Raw genomic sequence first — 23,128 nt, 5'->3', positions numbered from 1 at the left:
CCCAAACTCTAAAAAACTTGTCACAGGGTATGCTTTGTAGGATGAGGGCGCTGCAAGCGGCTGCTGGAGGTCATACCCGTAATTACTGACTTTTCATGCTTTACTGTAGTGAGTTCTTTGACTGTGTAACATATCACTTTCCGGAGGCTATCATTTTCTTTAATATCTTAGCTTAAAGTTAATACTGACATCAAACTGTTGATATGGTTTTCTGGGGGTGTTCCTTTCATTTGAATGGCATCTTATGTCAGATTTGATATCATTGACCAAAATGTCTCACAACAGAAGACTGGATGTTTTTATCACTCATTGACATACTTTTTTTAATGACTCAAGCCAAAAAAATTTAATCAGCACTCAAAAATAACAATGATAAGAAATGTTCCATATTAAGTAGCAACCCTGTAATTTAATAAGATAAATACTGTTGGAATCGTTTAACATATACTTTTAATTAGTGTTTAGTGGTTATATTTTATAGAAACGAGAGAAAATTCCAAGTATCAACTACAGGTAGATGCAGTACAACAGTATTATTTCTTTTCCAACGTACCTGCCCATTTATTTTAATAACACATCAACGATTATAAAACCCGATTTCGCACCCGGTTTTCTGCTTTACATAAAGGAAAAAAGGATTGAGTTTTTTTGTTTTTGTTTTCTTCTCAAATAAACTCAAGGGAAACCACATTGATCATTTCATAAGAAAACGCAACGGGGGAAACAACACTGTTTGTGTCTTTGAGCAGATTTACTCAAAAGTTCGGGGCCCCGTACCTCGAAAGCATCGCGCATTGCGACTGTGCGCAAGCGTCTCGATTCCGTAACTCGCCAATACTCGCCCCGTATAATACATTATAGCCTCTATGTGATATCGCTATGCGCAATACGCGATGCTTTCGAGATACGGGGCCCTGAATGCCTCTGCGTTCCATTTAGTTGTTGAACGGGGTCAGGCTTTTGTTGTCAAAATCGTGGTTTCATTGTTGAATGAGTCGGCAGTCAAAAACGAGGCTACCTACTCTTCTTGGAAGGTACGGAGGGATCCGAAATACTTTTGGTTTTTTCTAATCTTATTAATTTGATTGGCTTTTTATTCATCTTCACATTAACTCAACCTCGTTCGTTTTCTTTATTTAGCAACTTTTGAGAAAGAGATAATCGCTGTGTTTTTTGCGTTTTGGAAGAAATGTAATCATTCTTCACAGATCGTTAATCATAAAGGTGAAATACGAAGTTATGATGTTTTTAGACACGCGGTGTTATGTCAGTGTCAAAGGCGACATACGGGCTGTAGGATTAAGCAAACCAATGCTAGAGAAAAAAGGAGAAAGTGTGTAAACATTGTTTAAATAGTATAACGCTCTCTTTTGCGATGAGGCACCTGCAACATACCATCATGATTATTCTTCTTTTTCAATGGGGACGGAGTTTAACATCAGCACAGACAGAAGGTATTCTTTATCCGCATGGCACAAATAACGGCGACGTCACCGCCCCGGTGAATGATGACGGCAGCACGTCCGCCATAACGCTCTCTACGGGTTTCCCGTACTTTGATCAACTTCACACCAGACTTTATGTAAGTTGAACATTTCATTGTTTCTGCCCTAAGAGAATTTAGGTGCACGGTGATTTTTTCACTACTTTTATTGATTTCTTTATTATACGTACATGTGTATTTGGCCGAATAAGCAAACTGATGCACTTTCATCCTTAAAAGTGAACAAAGCGAAACAAACTGCGATCGCTTTTAGTTGCAGATACTGTTAGGTTTTCTTTGTAAATGAAAACCAGTTGGGTCCAGATTGTGTGTGTGTTTGTGTGTGTTGAAGTTATTTACTCTTAGTAGGTAAACGGGAACGTGGAATCGGTAAGGGATTTATTTTGCACCCAGCGCTGACCTGATTTCGTCAGGAAAGAGTCCAATAAGACACCGCGCCTTATAGTTGAAACTAGAAAAAGCATTACAACTACAAATATTGAAAGGAACTATCTGATGAAAAAATGATAAAGCAGGGTGCAATGTTTTTATTGGTTTCTTTTTGAAGGGGGGGGGGCAGGGGCATAGTACTAAGAGGAATAATTTATGTTGGAGAAGTTTCTTCATGTCAGAACATATTTACCTGTATAAGATAAGATTTTCTCCATTAGGACTGAAAAAGAAATAAATACATTTGTATTTCAAGCGTGAAATTTTAGTATGTCGCCTATTTATCGATTTGATTAATTAATTCATTTATTTATTTATTTATTTATTTATTTATTTATTATCATTTTTGCGGTGCAGGTTTTGATCCTTGTCGCAAAACGGTAAAAAGGTTATTCACGCTTCAGATGTTTATCATTCTCTACAGTGACATGTTTCCACTTCATACATGTAATGCTGGACTTTTATTAATTTGCATAGCCTTTATTGACCTGATACTCTGGCTAGTTCAAACTTCTTAAATCAATTTCCCAGATTCTCGACATGTTCAAAGTTTGCTGCTCTGATGTTGTTGAAATATTCATGTGAGTGTGTGCGTATTTGTATGCTATGTTGGGATGGATGCATAGCGTTTCAAATGCTTTAAGTCTGTTATCTATCTATGTTTAGTGTATCTTTCTTATTATTGGCTTAGTTTATTTTCTCTTTTATTGCTTCATTCGTTCATCTGTCCATTAATCATGTCGTATACTTGACATTTAATATGGAATATTTCAGTTTCAAAAGTATACCTTAGTAAAAATGCGTTCTTTTTTCAAAACAACTGTGATCTCATAAAAGACATCTGACTGGAGAAGTGTGAAGTTAGGTGTGTCGCCACCAATTAACTGTATACAATGCCTGTTGCACTGTTGCATTGTGATTAAATTGGGTAGTCTTCCTTTGGACTGGTCAAAGCTTGGCTTTGGCGAAGCATGGTTCTGTCAAAAAAGAGTTTGGCGTAGTCAAACGACATTTTATGGCGACACCAATCTCCAGAACTTAGATCTATGCACATGCGCATTCCGCACATGCTCAATTCTCCCTTATAGGGGTAGTATCAAATGACATTCATATTGCTACTTATATCAAGTGGGCGTCACTGCCAGACCCCATAGTGCGCTTGCTTTATTCTATTAGTGCGCACGAAACGATTAGGCAAGATGTTATCTTCAGCCTTCAGCTTCAATATTCAATTCAGCAAATTTCATCGGCTTTTACTTCGATGGGAATTTTTCTACAGTTTATCCTATCTGCAGAAGCGTTATGTTCAGCACGTTTATCCCTGCTACGGTGGGTTGATGAGCATGCTTCTACTGTACATTGTATGTTATTATCTCTCTTCCCTGGGTGGATGGGCATGCTCTAATAACATATTTTGTTTATTTATGTATTATTATCCCTGTTACCACGAGTCAAAATCAATGCATGATTTGAGAACATTAACTTACTCGTTCTTCTTTTACTAATAACCATTTGCATTTTATCTCCCCCCCCCCCCCCCCCGCCCCATGACGGGTTGATGTATATGCTTTGATTGGACTCTTATTAACATTTTTTTATTCATGCTATGTCTGTTTGATGAGCATGTCTTATTTCATGTTCATTTAATTATTTATTTTCATTATGCTACTCTCTACGATGGGCCCTATTGCATGTTTCTGTAATGTATTTATTTTCTCATTTTTCTTTTACTAATAAGCATAAACTTTTTGCGTAGGCCAGGTTCAATGTTCTCCCCGCTGCGTCGCGTTGAACCTGCATCCTTTTAAAAGTCCCATTACTTTTTTTACTTTTGTCCATGTTAATCCCTGCAGTATATTAAAACTTATTTCAGTTTACATTCTAGCAGTCTTGTTAATGATATAACTACCATTTACGCCATTTTATTTTAGATAAGCATTTTTGGTCTTGCAGGTTTTATACCAGTTTACAATTTCCCTAATTTTCCCCGAATTTCCTTTGTTGGCTCTTCCTTGCCAAATGCACTTGGGCTCCTAGCCAAGGTTATGGCCTCTTTGCAACCCGACAAACGAAATTCGTGCGAAACTGTTTGAAAATAAAAACTTTTGCCAACGCACTGCATCATAATTTTAGGATGACGACTCGTATCGAATATTTAATACACGTGCGTGTGACTCTTTTAAAGACGATAATTTGGAAAATATGGAGATCCAAAATATCGCTTTCAGCGGTTGTCGTATGTACAAAGGCGAATTCAATTAAAGAACTGATGTCATAATGACATCAAAGAGATTATTAAAAGTTATTAAAACACAATTTTAATGCTTATTTTCATTTATCAGTCAGCAAAATAGGAACAAAACTGATAAATTACGATTTGGAAAAAAGATCCCATAGTAAATGTCAGGTCTGTATTGATTGTTTAATTCATTTTTCTATTCAATCATCTATTGATTTATTTATCAATTTATTTTTTAACTATCCATTCTTCTATGTTTGGGTATTTGTTTTCAACTTTCGGTTTATTAATTTATTTATATATTTAACTGTTTGTTTATTTTTCATCACCATCAGGTCAATACCAATGGGGCCGTGTCATTCCTGCGCCCCGTCTCTACGTTCACGCCTCAAGCCTTCCCGCTGGATTCCAACCGGAGGCTCATCGCCCCATTCTGGGCTGACGTGGACACGAACAGAAACCACGGAAGAGTCTTCTACCGGCAGACGACAGATCTGTCCATACTTAGCAGAGCCACGGGTGACATAAGAGAGGCGTTCGTGTCACAGTCCAAGTTCACAGCCTTTTGGGCCTTTGTCTGCACCTATGATAACGTCACTTACTTTGACGGAAACTCCGCGACTAATGTCAGTACATTACTTTATTTTTGTATATTTTTTAAATGTAAATAATAGAAAAGACAGAAAGATAGATACTGCGTAGGAACAGGTGGATTTTTGTTTGTATCTAAGCCTTATGCGATAGGTTTTATTTTATCAAGAAAAGTATTTAGAGATAATGATAATATTTAACGTTTTTATTCTTTAACATATGCTGTACCTGTAATTGAAAGGTGGCCTAAATAATAATGATTATACTCCAAGTATAGAATTCACATTTGTACAGCAGCAAACTCAAGTGTCAACAAAGTAACAAATACCCACAGAAGATTTTAACAATGCCTGGATTGATTTTCCACACAGCGAGTAAGTAGGGTGGCATGAAGTCCCGCCCCCTCCCACAAAAAAAGCAAAGTTTTTAAAACGCGACTGCACATATTCAAACATGTTTTCAGACAAACACATTCCAAGTGGTATTGGTCACCAATGGCCGCCAATCATTTGCCATATTTAACTACAAGGAAGTGACGTGGACCACAGGAGGTGCGAGTGGTGGCAGTGGCGGGCTGGGAGGAACACCGGCACAGGTGGGTTGGAGCATCGATTAATATTGATGCTAAAACAATAGCAATACCTTTTCCAGTAACACTGGTAATAATGTTTAATTCAGTCAATTTTATACATAGATATATATTATTGGAAACGAATGTTCTTTCCTACGAGTCAAAAAAAGGAAGTTTTACGCATATTGAATAGAAGTAAAATAAATTAATACGTTTACCTTGAGAAAAGAAAGGTGACACATCTTTTTACTGGCTAATGGTTAATTTGAGAATAATAACATAACAGGAAGGAGAAGACAAAGAAGGAAAAAAATCAATTCTGTTATGTACAGACACAAATGTGTCTGTACATATAGCCGTCACCTGCGTCTGTCGTCGCCGTCGCCTTCGTCGCCATCGCCGTGCACTTTTACCACCGATTACATGATAATTAAGTGAAAGCTGTTTTGCCTTTGACCTTAAGCTTTAAGAACTGATGAGTATTCATAATACGCAGGCTGAGTTTGAAAATCAGCATGATCGGGCTATTTTTCCAAAGTTATGCTGATTTTTCGCTTTTTCAGCATGTATCAACACTGATAACACATTTCAAGGAAAACCGATTGGTTTACAGTCATAAAATCCACAGTTGTGATCAATGTTACAAAAACACAGGTCGCGTTAGAAAATCAGCTTGATTAGACCATTTTAACAAAAGTTATGCTGTTTTTCGCTTTTTTTCAGCATATATGAAAAACATGATAACACAGTTCAGGGAAAACCAATCAGCCCATTGTCTTGTTACTCACAGGGGTGATCAGTCTGACTAATATACAGATCAAGTTCGAAAATAAGCTTGATTGGTTCAATTTTGATAAAGATATGCCTTAATTTGTTTTTTTTTTCTTTTCAGATTCAATTCTTAGGCGTGTTAACAGTCTCATTAGTGGACTAATTTGATGCATGGAAGTGTTATTTTGACATTTTCTGCATCCTAACAATATTGTTAGTTGATTGTATAAAAATGACGGTGAACCTGTCATTGTGTATTGTGTAATAAAGTGTCAAGAATGGAGACAAACTCATGTCAGATTCAATCATTCACTATGTTCAGAATCTCAGAATGGAGCAAATATGTCATGTTATGAAAAAAGTGGTGAAAATGGAAGGAAACGCATTTTAGTATAGTTATCCTTTGTTTTGTATATAAGTGGTTTTTCATCAGATTTGATTCTAAGACATGTTTATTGCCTAATTATTGAATTAATTAGGTATGTGAAAGTTCTTTTTACTTTTTCTGCATCTTAACAATATTGGTTAGTTGATTATATAAAAATGATGGTATACCTGTTATCGTGTTTTGTGTGAATTTGAACTCGCATCCTCCTGAACTGTAATCTTATTGACCATGTTACCCGTAGTGCATGGTTAGAATTCAGTGTTGATTGGCTGTGCTATCATAAGCATTATTTATTATAGTATCAAAATCGACAAAATTACCTATTTTCTGCATCTTTATTTTCTGCTTTCTGTCTGAAAAGTTGACAGCTTTGCTGTCTTGTTTATTATTATTATTATTATTATTGCTGTTGTTGTTCTTGTTGAATGGATTCTTCAATTTAGTATATTATACCAGAGACGCCCTGCAATGTAGTCCTGACGCTGGTTAAGGTTATTGTAACCTTTCATTATCATCCAGATACTGAAAATGAGTTTTTTACTGCATTTAATGAATCAATAATGCACTTACCTTTGTGCTACTTTAAAGCAGTGAAAAAACACCGAAAATATAGAATATCGACGGTGATCGTGGGTGCTCTGGTAAAAGATAAGTTTGAGAAGCCAATTGTTCAGTTTTTACCCCCAAAACGCAATTAAGACATCACCCATAAGATGACATATGTGCAAATGTTAACTAATTTAGTCACTGAACGCCGAATATTTATTTATTACCCAAAATAATGTATGTAAGGCAGTAAATAATGCGGTTTGGGCGAAGGGTGACAATATCCTTAAGGCTTATGCTTTGTGCCTTGTTGTAAGGTTCTGCAAATTGAGGTTTGATAGGTTGTTTTCCTTCAGGTCGGTTTCAATGCAGGTGACGGTTTTAGGTATTTCTCAGTGCCCGGATCAAGGACTCCTGCTATCGTCGACATAGAGAACACCACCAACGTCAACGTTCCCGGACGGTGGATATTCCGAGTAGATGACATCGGTGTTGAAGCCGGTGGCTGCAATGTGGGGGGTAGGTCCCCGGCTGACAGTTTATCGTTTTTAAAATTGATTTCCATTTCCAAACTGATAAACTTGTCTAAAGCCTCGGTCACAACCGGTGTAACGAAACTGAGGGTGCGTGTAACAGAGAGTCCGCCCTCCATAAAGTAATATTGTTATATATATATATATATATAGGGCTAGTATGACCTAAGTGGGTCAGAATTAGGACGACGCTCACCTGTACAAATGAATGGGAAACGTACTCCCTATCGTGGGGGACTCTGTCACGTTACACTGGCCGTACGGGCCCTTAAGCCCTGTATGCATACAAATATTGCGCAGAATCTCACGTGCAATGCAAGTCCTTCTTGCGTTATATGGAGTTCGCAAACAGCCCGTAAGCACGTACGGAGGACATTGGGAATGTGCAAAAGATTCTACAAATAATCTGCGAACAACGAGGCCGCAAGCGTAACTTGCCCCCCCCCCCTCGCAAAGAGTTCGCGAGGAGTTCGCAAGTGAGATGTGCGTTAATTGCCTAAGGCGCACGTAGCAAGCAATGAATGAGCAAGTGACGACCTCACAGCTAACGTGCAAAGTCGAAAGCACGACGAGAGTGCGTCGCACGTGTGTCACCCCCACGACGTACGTTTGTGTGTCGACAATAAACGTCAATTGTGCAACGTGTACAAAAATTTCAAATCTTACTCAATTCAGCTTCTAATATGCCACCAAAAGGCAAGGTAAAGAAGCTTACAGAGCAGAAAAGAAGGGAGGAGGGAGAAGAAAAATGGGAGAACAGGATACAAAACTGACGTACGGGGTCGTGTGAGGCAAGTGTAAAGTAAAAGTGACGCAAACAGGAACTACTTTCGCCGAGCGTTGCATTTTCTTCAGAAGTGGGGAGTGCGTGGTACGTACACAGGAAGCAAGGCAAACTCAAGTACAATTTCCACGGCCATCGCACTTTGCAATTAGTGTCTCTGCTTGAAAGGACATCTCACGTGGCCCCTGCCACTCACAAGGCAGATCTGCGCCTTTATTTTGCAAAGTTTTCTCTACCTCTACCTCTACGAACCATACTCTACCTCTACGAACCCTACTGCACCCAAAATTCGCAGGGGACGTACAATCCTGAAATTCGTGCGCCCGGTTGTGACCGAGGCATATTCATTTTATTATAATTGGTGAAGAGTTTGCATCCGTGGCCTTTTAAAATATTTTTACATATCTTGTTAGGATTTGTAATAAAATATTTGAGGTATTTATAAGCAAATCTTGTACTTATTTACAGTCAGATTATGCATATCATATGGCTCATCAATAACTTGATTTTCTATATTATTGATAAATTAAGCGGGCGGTCTGTTATGTATGTTACTATTTTATCTAAGTGAAATTTTGCAATCACACCAAGCTCATACATTTTCAGTTAAACTACGCATCTCTCCTGTCAAAGGAAACGCGTTAGGAGGTACCGAGATCCTTGTATCGGGACCTTGCTTTTTTAACTCCTCGGACCAGTTTCTGTGCAAGTTTGGTAACATTGTCGTCCCGGGTCACTTTGTCAACACACTAAGGATCGCCTGCTACTCGCCGCCATTGTTTAAGGCGGGAAACGCGGAGGTGTCATTGCACGTGTCCCAAAATGGTGGACAGAATTTTAGCGAAGGCAGCGCGTTTGTTCCAGGTAAGGTCAGTTTTACTTTCTCGTTATGAAAATGAGAATATTTTTCCGGATTGCTAACCCGTGGACAATTTGATTATTCATTGTTTTATAAAATCTGCAAAATAAAAATGAAGAAAGCAATTTGACGTAATAACCATTTCTTACATGTCAAGTATATGTTATTGCTCTGACGCACATGTAAAGTATAAAATGCAATATAACAATAGGTACACTATATACATGTAGTTAGGTACCCACAAAAGTATTTATTTGCATACTTTCATTTTTAATGTGATTTGTCTCTTTTGTGTAAATTTCTTATGTTAAAGTCTTCTTTATCTATCATTGTGTTTCAATGTGGAAATGGTGTCATAGACACTTTGTAAATTGTGAAAGTACCATGAATAGATAAATCGATATATTTATAAATAAGAAAAATGGTTATATAAAAAGAGGTGTAAGGCACGCTGCAAAATTGAATTTTTTTTTATCAAACATGCACATGCTATAAGGAGCTCAAGCAATGGATCTGTGTTAATGGTGGCGTATTTTATTATTTTTTGAGACATGGATGCGATAAATGATCCTAACATTGTGCGAGTTGATGAGGAAAAGTGGGACAAGGGACCCTATGTCATCCAGTGGGACCCGGCAGAACTTGATGCGTCGACGTTGGACCTGGACCTGCTTATTTTCAGGTTTATTTATTTATTTATAATCTTATTATTTTGTGATAATTATGCAGAACTTTGTAAAGATTTGAGCTTCATAATAATTTGCACATTTGTAATAATGTTGGGGAAATATGTCTTATTATACATGTCCAAGGAATAGAAAATCGTGAAAACTCGAGATCTTTTATTGCGAAGGCGGAATTGTGCTGCCATGAAATGTTCCATTATTCTTACGGATCTTTTCTACTGTATCTTTTCATTGAATGCATATGAGCAACTTATTTTGTCCATTAATGTTTATTTAAAAATTTAAAATTATGAACATGACAGTGTAGTTTTTAGCTGAAATACTTTTAACTCGCCTTCAACACAATTTTTACATTATCAACGGATACAGGCTCGAAAATGTATCTTGATTTTGGTGATGAAAATTGTTTGAAAAAAATAACTGGATGAAATATTTCAGTGATGAAAATCTGGAACTCAACGAAAAATGGGTCAATATTGCCACTAATATATCGAACAATGGTACTGGTGACTTAGACGACCTCCTTTACAGGAAAGGAAACTTTGGCGATATAGCGGCATTCGGAGCTATTCGGTTAACTCCGGCAGGTTCCGCTTCGGGATCAAACTACACGTGAGTTGCATGTTTTATCCATTTCATTTTCAACATCTACTATAATAAGAATCTACAACGCATGCTTGATTTTTCTCTCTCTCTCTCTCACCTCCTCTCTCTGAAAGTGCTTTAGCTTCAACATCCGTCTACTAACATTTATAAATATTTCCTCTAAATCTACGGAAACATAGACTTTATTTGAGTTAAACAGGTAATATCTGATCTTTGACATATATTTCTATATACATAACAGGGCAGCTGCCATTTGGTCTGATATCCATGTACTACAGTGGTACATGAATGCATACATAGCAACCAAAATAAAGCAAGGTCCACAGAACAGGCGTAAAAGAAGCATCACCAATGGTATAGCAAGAGTCGTGGACGACATAAAAGAAAAAATAACCCAAGGGGCACAAAAAACATGGAAAGACGTCAAAGATGAAGTGGCAGAGAAGTTCAGGGATGTGAACGAAAAGATGTGTCAGGCTTGGTTCGAGAAAGATTCCAAAGATCCGTTGCCCACAGATCTTCCGCCATGCCCCGTCACACTTCGCCAGGCCACCAGAGACCGCGGTACCTTTTCAGAGGACCCTGCCTGCAGGAGCAGAGACCCAAACAGCTGTGGCTTTCATCCTGGGGCGTCACATTGTGTTCGCTCAAACGTTTGTAGGTGTGGATGCTTCTGTATTTATGTCCATTTCTTTCCTGCACTACCCTGTTATGAGAGGTCCACAGCGTTCCCTACCGAAGAATTGTACTTAAATAATAAGCAAACGAAGTACCAATGTAAATTATGTGCCCTGTACACCCGTCATTGTTTGTTTAAAATAAACACAGGCGGTGTTTTAAATGCATCTGCTCAATTGAAGAAAGGGTTATCTGGACCCAATTTAAGTTTATATCTAATAGTATTTTTTTCTTAGATTTCCGCCTCAAAATGTCTTTTACCAGTTTTTTTTTTGTTTTTTTAACAAAAAACCTAGCCCCTCTGGCGCCGGTCAGCAATGCTGTTACAATAGTGGAGGATCTTTGCTCAACGTCGCCGATGGTCAGCTGGGCGGTGGAACACTGGACAGAGCCCACTACAAGGGCTGTTTTAACTTGGACCAAGGGACGGTGGTCATACCGTACCTCGACCATTTTTACCAGGACGTCCTGCCGTATTATCACTGTTGCAAGTATTCGGGAGATGAACAACTGTGTCAGGATACGTACATGGAAAGACGACCCTCTGATGATGGGAGTAGATACCGCCCACCAAGACCTGGTGCGTGTTAGATAAATACATGTAATTGTTCTTCAGTAATTGATATTCTCATGCTTATCATCTGTTTGTTTGAAAAAAGCATTTTACCTGTCTTACTATTTATGTTTAATGCTCCTGTACAATGTTTTTGATACTTTAGTAAATTCGTTATGATTATTATTTTCCGCTGTAGAGAAAAATTACCGATTAATTGATTCAGAAAGACTCATATCTGTTCAGTGTTTCGTTTGTTATCGATTTTAATAATTCCACCAGCGCGGCGCTGTATCTTCCGTACTCTCTGCATCGGCAATGTTACCGTTATCGCTTCCCCTCCTAGACAACAAAAAGCTGGATATCCATCTCTTGTATTTAGATCACTTATGATCTTAACTCGATCCATGTGAATTTCGGGCTTTGAGAGTGCACCTGTCTAGGTGTTGCCGTCGTCGAAATACACCCTTGTCCAAAATTTGCAAAATTAAATGTGAAATATCTCCCAAACCGAAGGCATTATGGGAAAAATTTCTATAGATGGCTGACCGAAAGTCATACATGGAGATTTCAAATATGCCCTTGGATTTGACCTTTGACCTAATAATTTCAATGTTAAATGGGCAAAAAATTTTCTAATAATGGGAATTCTTTGCAGATGCTACCCTTAGGGTCATCTTTCATCTTCATGAGTTTGGGGTCAATCGGTGCATTTTCATGGGAGAAGTGGCCATTAGATGCCGAAACTGAAAACTCTAATTCTGGAACTGGACAATCTAACTGTGACCTTCAAATTTTGACATACTTTTTGCCATGAACCGCACTTCACAAATTTGGATTTAAACTTGATAATTCTTGTTTACTGCATTTTGTAAAGGTGGTGTCCTTTTCCTCCATAGGGAGGCTCACTACAGCTGATAGTGCAATACCCGGAGACGGCATTGCCTCCCTGATCCTCTAGTTTGAATATTTATTCTAAATCGAGGCATTTAGGTGTGACATCAATAAAAACATGCTTATACAGCTGAAGGTTCTGGGGTACAAATGTACCAAAGTATTGGGCTATGTAGGGCCTACTACTAGTCTGTCTACAACCTAAGATCTGAGTGTATTATAAGGCCAATTTTTCAGCTGTCGGTAACGGTGACCCCCACTTCATCACGCTGGACGGTTTGCGGTACACGTTTAATGGAGCTGGTGAATACACCCTTGTGAAGACCAACGATGGTTCCTTTACCATGCAGGGCAGGGCGGAGACGGTACAGAATGCTGGCGGTAGGGGAATGATGGAATGATATATTAGTTGTCATTTTCAAAATTTAGGACAAAATAATTGACAGTTTAATTGACATTAATATCACAGCCAAACTTTTTTGTAGTAAAATCTCCAGGATAAATTATAAATATTTTTGTTAAAAGAAAGATAACGTCCTATAGGCATCCGCCTATTCTTTAATTTTCAATATGGCGTAGCACTTATCAATAACTGCTTTTAATTACAGTTAATATGTATTATCCATAGGTGGTAGTCCCACCGCCACTGGGTGGACTGCTTTTGCGTTTAAAGGGTCAAACAGCAGCACGGTGGAAGTAAGGACCAGCTTATTGAGAGTAATCGATGTGCTAGTGGACGGAGTCAGAATTGATTTTGATGAACTTGGAAACAGGGTGACAAATTACGAAGGTAAAGATGAATAAACTTTAATTGCAATTCAGTGAGAACCATTCGCTTTTGTGTGCCATTTCTCTCTCCATGTATGTTTCCTTTTGTTATTATATAATAACATTCATTTCAGCTTTACGCCATATTTTTATTTTTCAATATATCTCACGTACATTCCGTAGAATATCAACTATTCTCAAATTCAAATTGGTCAGATAGCTACGGATATCATTAATACTACAGGTATATTGAACGTACATGTACACGGTACATTTGTGCTGGTTAGAAAGAAAATACGCACACTGGACAATAGAAGTGTCACCCCTACTGAACCAATACTTTGGGGGAGATAAATGAATGTGGAATGATATGCTCAGTATCATTTTATTAACATCAAATTTCACCAAAAAAAAAAAAACAAAATGAGAACAAAATATACATTCTACCAAGATATGCAGTTTCAAGTCCAAAATTAGTACTTAGTGGCATAGCCACGTGATCTAATAATAGCTGCCAGTCGACGATGCAAGGATTCATATAATTGTCTGATGCGTTCAGGGCTTATGCTAGACCAAGCATGAAAAACTGAATCGAACAGAGTTTGTCTGCTGGTTGGACGGGCAGTTGTCAAAAGTTTTGACATATCATTCCACACATTTTCTTTTATGTTTGCATCCGGACTCTGGGCAGGCCACTTCATCCTGCGAATGTCCTGCTGGTCAAACCAATCATCAACTGTTCTGGGCCTGTGACAAGGAGCGTTGCCATCCTGGTGAACAAATGGATATTCCTGTCACCGAATATTTTAGTTATAGATGGTAGCAAGCCTAACTCCAAAACATCGATATATTTCTTGTGATTCATGTTTCCATCAACAGCTACCAATTCACACACGCCATGGATGCTGATGCAGCCCCACATCATGATGAATATGCTGCTCCAGGTTCGAAAATTCAGTGCATGTGGTTCAGATGTTTTACCAGCAGTTCGCCAACATCGTACCCGTCTGTCATCAGAGGTCAGACTAAAGCGACACTCATCAGAAAAAACTATATAGGACCAATTGTCATGGACTGTCCAGTTCCAGATCCTGTTGGCCCCAGTTCACTCTACGTTGCCACTTTTCTAACGATATAAGAGGTTTCAGTCTTGCTACCCTGCTGTACACTCTCTGGGCATGTAACCGACGCCTAGCAGTTTTCACAGACACATTCTAATGATTCTTATGTGTGAAATTGTTCCACTGTGTTGTTAACTGACAAGCAGTGTCGAACCTTGACAACCTGGACTTCAAAATTAGTCGCCGGTCTTCACGGTCAGTAGTTTTTCTTGGACGTCCCATCAGAGGCAATTTGTCTCTTAATCCAGTGTTTCTATACCGAGACCAGACCCTCTGCACGGTTCTGACTGAAGAATTCAACTGTATCGATATTCTGACATTGCTTATATTCCGCCTCTTCAGGTTAATAACTGGACGTCTATAACCGTTAGATAATTGCCTGTATCTTGCCATATTGGAAGAAGACAGGAATAACATTTGATGAACCTGTACAAGACCAACAATACAATTCCATGGTTTAGCGGTTTTATACTCATTAGTCACATTTAAGTAGACCAGGCATTATAACTACCCAAGATCTGCCTACTTTTATTGCTCTGTTTTAGGGGGTGACACTTCTATTGTCCAATGTGTGTAAATATATTTTTGCCTATCGACATTTATGCAGCTATCCGTCACTTGTGGGGGGCGTTTAAAAGATCAGATGGAGTTTTTATATCGAAAATTAGTTACGAATTATTTTATTTCACTCCAGGTCTTACTATTGAGCGAAACATGAACACGTCTGTCACGGAAGTGGACCTTAACAATGATGGTGTCTCCCTCACTGTGACACACGTAGCGGGGATTTTTAATTTCATGCTGCTGCTACCAGAGTCTATGAAAAGTATGTTTGGTTTAAACATTATATAAGTGTTTACTATTTTCCAAAGTTCCAAAATCATTTCGTGATAGACAGAGAACTCAAAGTAGCTTATTGCTGGAGTAGACAATTACCAGTATTATACAGCCCAATGTCAGGTTCTATTATGACGGTACCTGAAACGTGCCATTTTGCTATGCAAGTAAAATTATATTGTCATTTACCGCAGAGGTTCGCCTCGTAATTCAATAATTGCTTTTAATTACAGATAAGACAGAGGGGTTATTGGGTTCCTGGAATGACAATACAGAAGATGATCTGGTGGCGTCCTCTGGCGCTGTGTTACAACATAACTCGAGTACCAGAAATATTCATTACAACTTTGGAGAAACATGTAAGACGCGCTTTGAATGTTTTTAAAAACAAATAAAAAGTGAGACATTTACAGTGCAGGAAACGCACATCATCTGTCATGTCGAATTTGCATTTCCCCAACTATACTTGTCAAACTTGCCATGTCAATATTTCATATCATCCAACTTGCTTTCAAACTAACATTTTTGTTTTCTTGTCTTGATTGGGATGGCATTCATGAAACATTTGTGACAATACATGAATTTCTTTTAGGGAGAACCACTTTTGTGACGTCATTGTTTACATACGAGGTTGGCACAAATCATTCCACGTATCAGAATACCAGTTTTGAACCCCTATTCGAGGTCCCCCTCTCATCAACAAACACCACCGAACTCCATCTTATCTGTGGAGACAACGACCAATGTATTTTTGATTACGTCTCAACCGGCAACACCGACATTGCCCAGGCGACCAAGAATAGTGTCGAGGACTATGATACAACTGTCACTGACACGGAACCAGGTATGCATAAGTGGTTTTACTTTAACTCTCTTGGCTAACGGTTTATGTGTATCTTTAAAGGTACATACGAACCGAACATCGGTGGAGCATGGATTCCCAGTAACACATGTAAGCCACTTCCACTAGTTTCTTATATGACTCAAATAAATTGGACATGCCAAGGGATAAACTGAATAGATCACTCGATCAGCCATAAAAGAGCTTTAGACTGCTCATTTCTTTAAATTTCTGGTCAGAAATTTAACCTACTTTCGTGACCTACTTTTCTTCCCCATTGACATACAGCATAGCATACTAGCAGAAAAATCCGTTCAAACATCATTTTCGGGTAAAATTAAACAATGCCTTTTGGTAATTCTCTTAGTTATGCTACTTGAAACTATATGCTGGCATTTGGTCGTTTTTTGTGACAAAAAATTGACTTTGTATGCATCTTTAAGTGGGAAATTTACAGCTGACCACACGAAAACTTTAATGCTGATGGTGTTCAAATGTAAAAAATGCCACTCCGTATACCTGACATTTCTTCTCTTTGAAGAAAAACCGAAAAAATTACTGATATGACCTTTAAAATAAGTTAAAATAATGAAAAAAGTAATTATATATAAATAAAGAATAAATAAAAATATAATTGGTATAGGTATATGTCAATGATCAAGCTAGGAAGGTAGTGTTTTACTACTCACATCCCCAATTTATTCGATAATAGGTTGCCTTGCTATTACGTGAACATTAAATTCTATGGGCAGCAATGTACAAAAGTGCGGTATGGGCGACACTTTTTAGTAGGGGTGTATGGATTTACATTTCCTTCACATGCTGTTTGTTCATGTATGGAATACTGATCATTACATCATCCACTAGTTGTGTTATGTCCACGACTTGAGACGCCACCCAATGGGCAGAAGAACGTGACCAGTGGTTACCAGGTTGGAGCTGAAGTGACCTTTGCCTGCGACAACGGCTACATTCTACAAGGATCAGCCAATAGAACTTGTCTCTCTAGTGGTCGGTGGAACGGCGAGAACAGCTCATGTCTATATGTTGGTAAGTCAATATATCGTAGACATTACCCTTGGAGTTCTGGGGCCAATTCCATAAAAACATTCTAACTTGGCATGATACTAGTTAGAATGGTATCTTCATAGGAAAACGACAAAACCACGGGGTCAGTTCCGCCAAACAATAGGCAGTGACAGGGTGAACGTTTAACTGAGTGCAGTCTGAAGGAAGTACTAATCAAGGCATTCCCATGTATTCTGTAAAAGCCCTATACAGAAACTGGTCAAAATGGCAACTTCAGCTTCAGGGAAGAGACAACGAAAGCCGAATTATTCGACACGAGAAAATCGCTTCATAGCCGAATGCCATGAAGAATTTACGGACACATTAGATAGTCAACACAGGGATCATGCTAACACCATTGCTAGGAAAAATAAAGCTTGGGAAAGCATACTGAATCAGCACAAGGCAAGGTTCCCTAATGTTTCGTGATATTTGGAAGACTTGAAGACAAAACTCTCCAAACTAAAAATGGAATCACGTGCAAATTAATTAAGCAAGAGAATCTGAAGTTAAAACAAAAACAAATTGAAATTTGAAATTGAACTTTTAGAATATAAACTTAATGCAAGCACACGTAAAGATGACAGTGACCATTCATCACCACTGTATTTCAGTTTGTAAGCAATACCATTTATCCAGTGTCTGTAAAATAATTCCATATGTATATTGAAGGACATTTACCTTAAACATTAAATATCCTGTCAAAACATTTAATCCAATGTTCTTTCTCATTTCATTCTCTCAAGCAAGAATACCTAAAGTTTAGAATATGTTTTGTGTAAGTAATACACATGCTGTGTCCATTTAACTGTAATAAGTTAATAAGGCATGGTTTCTCTTGGTATTGTGGGTAATGTCTTTTTGACCATGTCAGTTATCAGCAAAATGCCTTCTCTGGAAAATCTGTATCTTTTTACAAGTTCCACATCATCATCAAAAATGTCCAATGGATTCCTTCTATCGCGCAACACCGAGTTCAAAAATTTCGAAAATTATCCTGGACATCCTTACACTTCGGAGGTATGAGTAGAAATGAGTTAGAACTAGAAAAGCACTAAGAGAGCGCAGACCTCCGCCAAGGCAGCAAAGTCTCCATCCAATGTCGTTTCACCCCTAAGTTTTTATTCCGTAATGATTTATTGATTGATTATTGATTTGATTGATTATTGATCCAGATCACCACCAAAAACTAACCATCTGTTCTTTGGACCACTTCTGACAGTTCCTGAAATTTCATCAAAATCGGCCCATAATTTTTTTAGTTATGCCGAAGGTTATTGATTATTGATTGATTATTGATCCGAATCACCACCAAAAACTAACCATCTGTTTCTTTGCCCACTTCTGACAGTTCCTGAAAATTTCATCAAAATCGGTCCAAAATTTTTTTAGTTATGATGATGACAGACAGACAGACATAAAGACAGACAGACAAACAAACAGGGGTGAAAACATAACCTCCTTGGCGGAGGTAATGATACTAGTGATTTAGAAGATACCCAGACCTTCTCTAACTTGAAAATTTCATCAAAATCGGTCCAAAATTTTTTTAGTTATGATGATGACAGACAGACAGACATAAAGACAGACAGACAAACAAACAGGGGTGAAAACATAACCTCCTTGGCGGAGGTAATGATACTAGTGATTTAGAAGATACCCAGACCTTCTCTAACTTTAGCATGAAACTTAAAACTATACTAGGCCTAGAATGAATTTATGGAATAGAGTAAGTATGCAACTAGAGATAGAATGAAGTTTAGCAACCAACTTGGGCTTAGAATGCTTTTATGGAATTGGCCCCTGGTTGCTTTGCTATTACGTGAACGTTAAATTATATGGCTGCCCTAGCAGCAATGTACAAAAGTGCGGTATGGGCGACACTTTTTTGGTAGGGGAGTATAGATTTTAACGTCCCTCACATGCTGTTTGTTCATGTATGGAATACTGATCATAACATCATCCTCCAGTTGTGTTATGTCCACGACTTGAGACGCCACTCAATGGGCAGAAGAACGTGACCAGTGGTTACCAGGTTGGAGCAGAAGTGACCTTTGCCTGCGACAACGGCTACATTCTACAAGGATCAGCCAATAGAACTTGTCTCTCTAGTGGTCGGTGGAACGGCGAGAACAGCTCATGTCTATATGTTGGTAAGCCAATATATCGTAGACATTACCCTTGGAATTCTGGTTGCTTTGTTTCAATATTTCTTTTTTGTCGTTTTGTAGATTGAAAAATTTGATGTTAAATATATTATTTGTCTTTTCTTGATTTTCTTTCCTTCTTTTCCTTCCACCTGTCATAAAATGCATCTTTGTAAATGTAAATGTACATTTTCTGCCACTTCTCATAGGTTGCCCTTCCCAAAACAGATGCATGAATGGCACAGAATAGATACGGAGAGCAATTGAAATGCACATGCACAATCTTTAACACGAACATGCACACATGTTCTTTCATGTACCAGTACACACATCCATTTCCATTTCATTTGGCTTTATTTTCACGGACGTTAAATACACTTTTGTCTTTTCTTGATTATTTTTCTTTCTTTGTTCATAAATGAACGTTTCTGTCACCTCTCGTTGGCTGCTCTTACCAAAACAGATGGGTGAATGGAAGTGACGTCAATGGCAATGACACAGTTACAAAGAGCATGCATTAACTTTTACAAGAGCATGCACACTTGTCCATGTACTTTTATGTACACACATCACTACTGTTTCTTTTTAGCTTAATTCATACAGGAAATATATCTTGTTGAGCATACTAACGAAACGTCATGCTTTGATATGAGACCCAGTTCAATAGATATTCTTTGGCGTTTTTTAGCCTCAAAATTATACAAAATATCAATTAAACTGATAAATACGCCTCGCATAAGAACGTATTATATTGTACATTTAATATTTATTATTATTGAATATTCCGATAATAAACGAGATTTCTTTTGATGTATGCCATGCTATGATCTACATTAAAAGGTATAATTTTTTTTTTACTAGATTACAAATTGTATCATAGTGTTTAGTTCATCCGCCTCGCTTTCAAAAAAATAGAACTGGCGCTCCAAACACGGACGACGGAGTTAAAAACTTTATATTGGTCGAGGTCGCCATCGCTTAAGAGTATCCTCGCAGCATTATCTGCAATTAACCTTCCTTCAATATTAAATGCAATTTGCATTATCATTTTCAATCTGCTTTATGGAGCATTTCATTTATCAAGAAAGGGGAAGGGTTGGAAAAATCCCCTCGGGGGCCACATATAACACTATAAATACAATGGGTACCACCCTATAATAAAGGCAAAATAATTGCCTAAGGAAAGTTTGATGGATTTACCATTTAATACGAACAAACAACAGGACATTTCCAATATACTCTCTGAAAACGATACAGAAAGCAAGTGAAATCAAATCAATCAGACGATAAACACAAGCAAGCTTTGTCAATTTCAAAATTTGTTTATTTCAAACAGCTCGCTTTTCGCCCATGCACAGTCATTTGAATCCTGTGCTGTCTTGCAATATATCTCTTTTGTCATTTTTAAATCGAAACACACGATGTCAAATATATTGTTTGTCTTTTCTTGATTTCTTTTCTTTCTTTACAAATGTTCATTTTCTGCCACCTATCATAGGTTGTTCTTCCCAAAACGGATGCGTGAATGGGACTGACATCAATGGCAATGGCACAGGTATGGAGACAATTTAAATAGGCATGCAAATCTTAAACAAGAACTTGCACACATGCCTTATTTCTTTAATGATACAAGACATATATCTTGTCGTTATATGTCTCCTTTGTCGTTTTTAAAATCGATGAACGTGATGTGAACTATATTATTTGTCTTTGTAAATGTAAATGTACATTTTCTGCCACTTCTCATAGGTTGCCCTTCCGAAAACGGATGCGTGAATGGAAGTGACACAGTTACGGAGAGCAATTGAAATGCACATGCACAACCTTAAACAAGAACATGCATTTATGTACTTTTATGTGCACACATCAATTCTGTTTCATTTTTTTTTTCTTTATTCATACAACAAAAACATCCGCATTACAATTATTTGTATTAAGTACCCATTTTGTTGATATTTCAGAGATCGGCTTAGACGTCATAATTCCCACTGGGATTGCGGCAGCAGCTTTTTTGGTGGTCATAATAACTGTCGTAGCAGCGTGTAGGTGTAAGCGCCGTTAGTAGCATCCCGAGTTTTAGTTCGCCCCGATTCTAAATGAATGCCTTGCATGTAACGGAGACAGTTTGGAGACTCTTTCTGCAAAGAACTCAGATGCCAATGCAAAGTCTTAGAGCTGCAAGTATATATTGTATGCCTCCTCGTTAACCAAAACGAAAGTATAAGTAATGGACAAACACAAGTATACGCCAAACTTCCCTATGATGTGAAAGCCTGCTGGCAGTTCCCCAAAAGAGAGTGAAACTGTAGCCAAGTAACAGTTATAAATTTTGTTTCAAGTGGTAAATGTGAAACTCAATGATATCTAGAATATTTACAACAATTAACTGCAATCGGCTGACGTTTTCTCTCCAGTCTGATGTGTTTCCATATCACGGAGCACCATGCATATTTTTGAAAAGAATGTATTCTGTGTTGTGGTGTAAGTTGATTTTTAGTCGGAAGACTAATGACTCTTTGTGATATTCACTCGCATGTTCAAGGTTAAAGACAATAAGTATAAATTTAAAGCTTATATGTTTATACCAAGTGCTACTTTCATTGGTTTTAACTGGGTAAAATTTAGAATACATCAACATTTGAAGACCAACTTTGTGTCATTGCCATCAGAACATTTACTGTTGGGCGTGTTTCTGTGCAGCACAAGTTTAATATTTTCCATAAGAAATACATTTGACTGGCAGATCTTACAAGAGAGAAGTTCACAAACAATGATAAATAACAAAGGACTTAAAGAACAACCCTGTCTAATTCCACGTTCAAGCTTGCATCACCAGTTATCCGTCCATTATGCAGAATATGATTGTGAGCATTTTCATTTATAACTTGTACCCATTTAATCAATGATGTACCAAAAACCAAACAGTTTCAAAGCTTCCAACATAAATTCTTTGGAGATACTATCACATGCTTTCTCATAATCGACTGGTAACATAATGCCTTTCATATTATGAGCATTAATAAATCCCATGATGCCATCTATTACTCGTAAAATCTGAGCGGCTCCACGATTTTTGACATATCCACATTGATATTTGCTGATAATGGTAGGCAACACTGTGTTTAGCCTATAAGAAATAATCTTAGCATCTACTTTATAATTAACATTTGTAAGTGATAAAGGACGCCAGTTTTTTTTAACTCATTTCTAATTAAAGGATTTGCTTCATACCGTCAGAATGGCCTCAACGGAACATATTCTTCAGAAAACATGCCCAACTAACGATATCTTTATCCAAATACACAAATTAAAAGCTCATTTTGTAAATTTTTGGCTTTAAAAAACGCCCTATTTTCTCGGCCTGGGAGTTAATGAGCTACGTGGTCACGTGGTCCGATGACGACAATCGAGCCACTGGAGAACAGAGCGTGCTTAGCTGTCAAACTGAGCTGCATTGTCTACCTGTAAGATGACTTCTCTGGCTTCTGATAAAAGTTAATACTCATTCAAATCTCTTACCCGAGGGATCTAAATCCTCATGAAGCTGTGTAAAACCATTCCCGTCTAGTCAATTCTTTAACGAGCATTTAATTATGGTTATCCCAAGTTGTATAAAACACTGCATTTGAATGAGTAAAGGGTACTGTGGATTATTGCATATGAGGGCCATGTTATTTGTGAAATTCAATTAATTTTATTAAACCGCTGACACTC

General features: G+C 37.8%; 1 protein-coding gene across 1 annotated transcript; it reads left to right on the top strand.

The window, feature by feature from the left end:
- Positions 1-1,260: 1,260 nt before the first annotated feature.
- LOC106153523 (sushi domain-containing protein 2) lies at positions 1,261-23,128 on the top strand. Its single transcript, XM_087009332.1, has 18 exons — positions 1,261-1,582; positions 4,508-4,798; positions 5,227-5,358; positions 7,396-7,558; positions 8,963-9,220; positions 9,765-9,897; positions 10,340-10,513; positions 10,749-11,168; positions 11,482-11,765; positions 12,870-13,013; positions 13,261-13,422; positions 15,216-15,347; positions 15,592-15,717; positions 15,951-16,202; positions 17,067-17,249; positions 19,238-19,420; positions 20,913-20,969; positions 21,376-23,128. Exons 1-18 carry the CDS (start codon positions 1,376-1,378, stop codon positions 21,474-21,476), a joined length of 3,402 nt encoding a protein of 1,133 aa, XP_086865458.1. The 5' UTR covers positions 1,261-1,375; the 3' UTR covers positions 21,477-23,128.

This window comes from Lingula anatina, chromosome 3 (assembly GCF_051362555.1).
Source record: "Lingula anatina isolate TDL-2025a chromosome 3, LinAna3.0, whole genome shotgun sequence".
Lineage (NCBI taxonomy): Eukaryota > Metazoa > Brachiopoda > Lingulata > Lingulida > Lingulidae > Lingula > Lingula anatina.
This window is presented reverse-complemented; position numbering and strand designations above follow the sequence as displayed.

Coding starts and splice junctions, on each gene's coding strand:
- LOC106153523 (XM_087009332.1), top strand. CDS start 1,376: ATGAGGCACCTGCAACATACCATCATGATTATTCTTCTTTTTCAATGG. Junction 1,583..4,507: donor AACTTCACACCAGACTTTAT/GTAAGTTGAACA, acceptor CATCACCATCAG/GTCAATACCAATGGGGCCGT. Junction 15,718..15,950: donor TTACAACTTTGGAGAAACAT/GTAAGACGCGCT, acceptor AATTTCTTTTAG/GGAGAACCACTTTTGTGACG.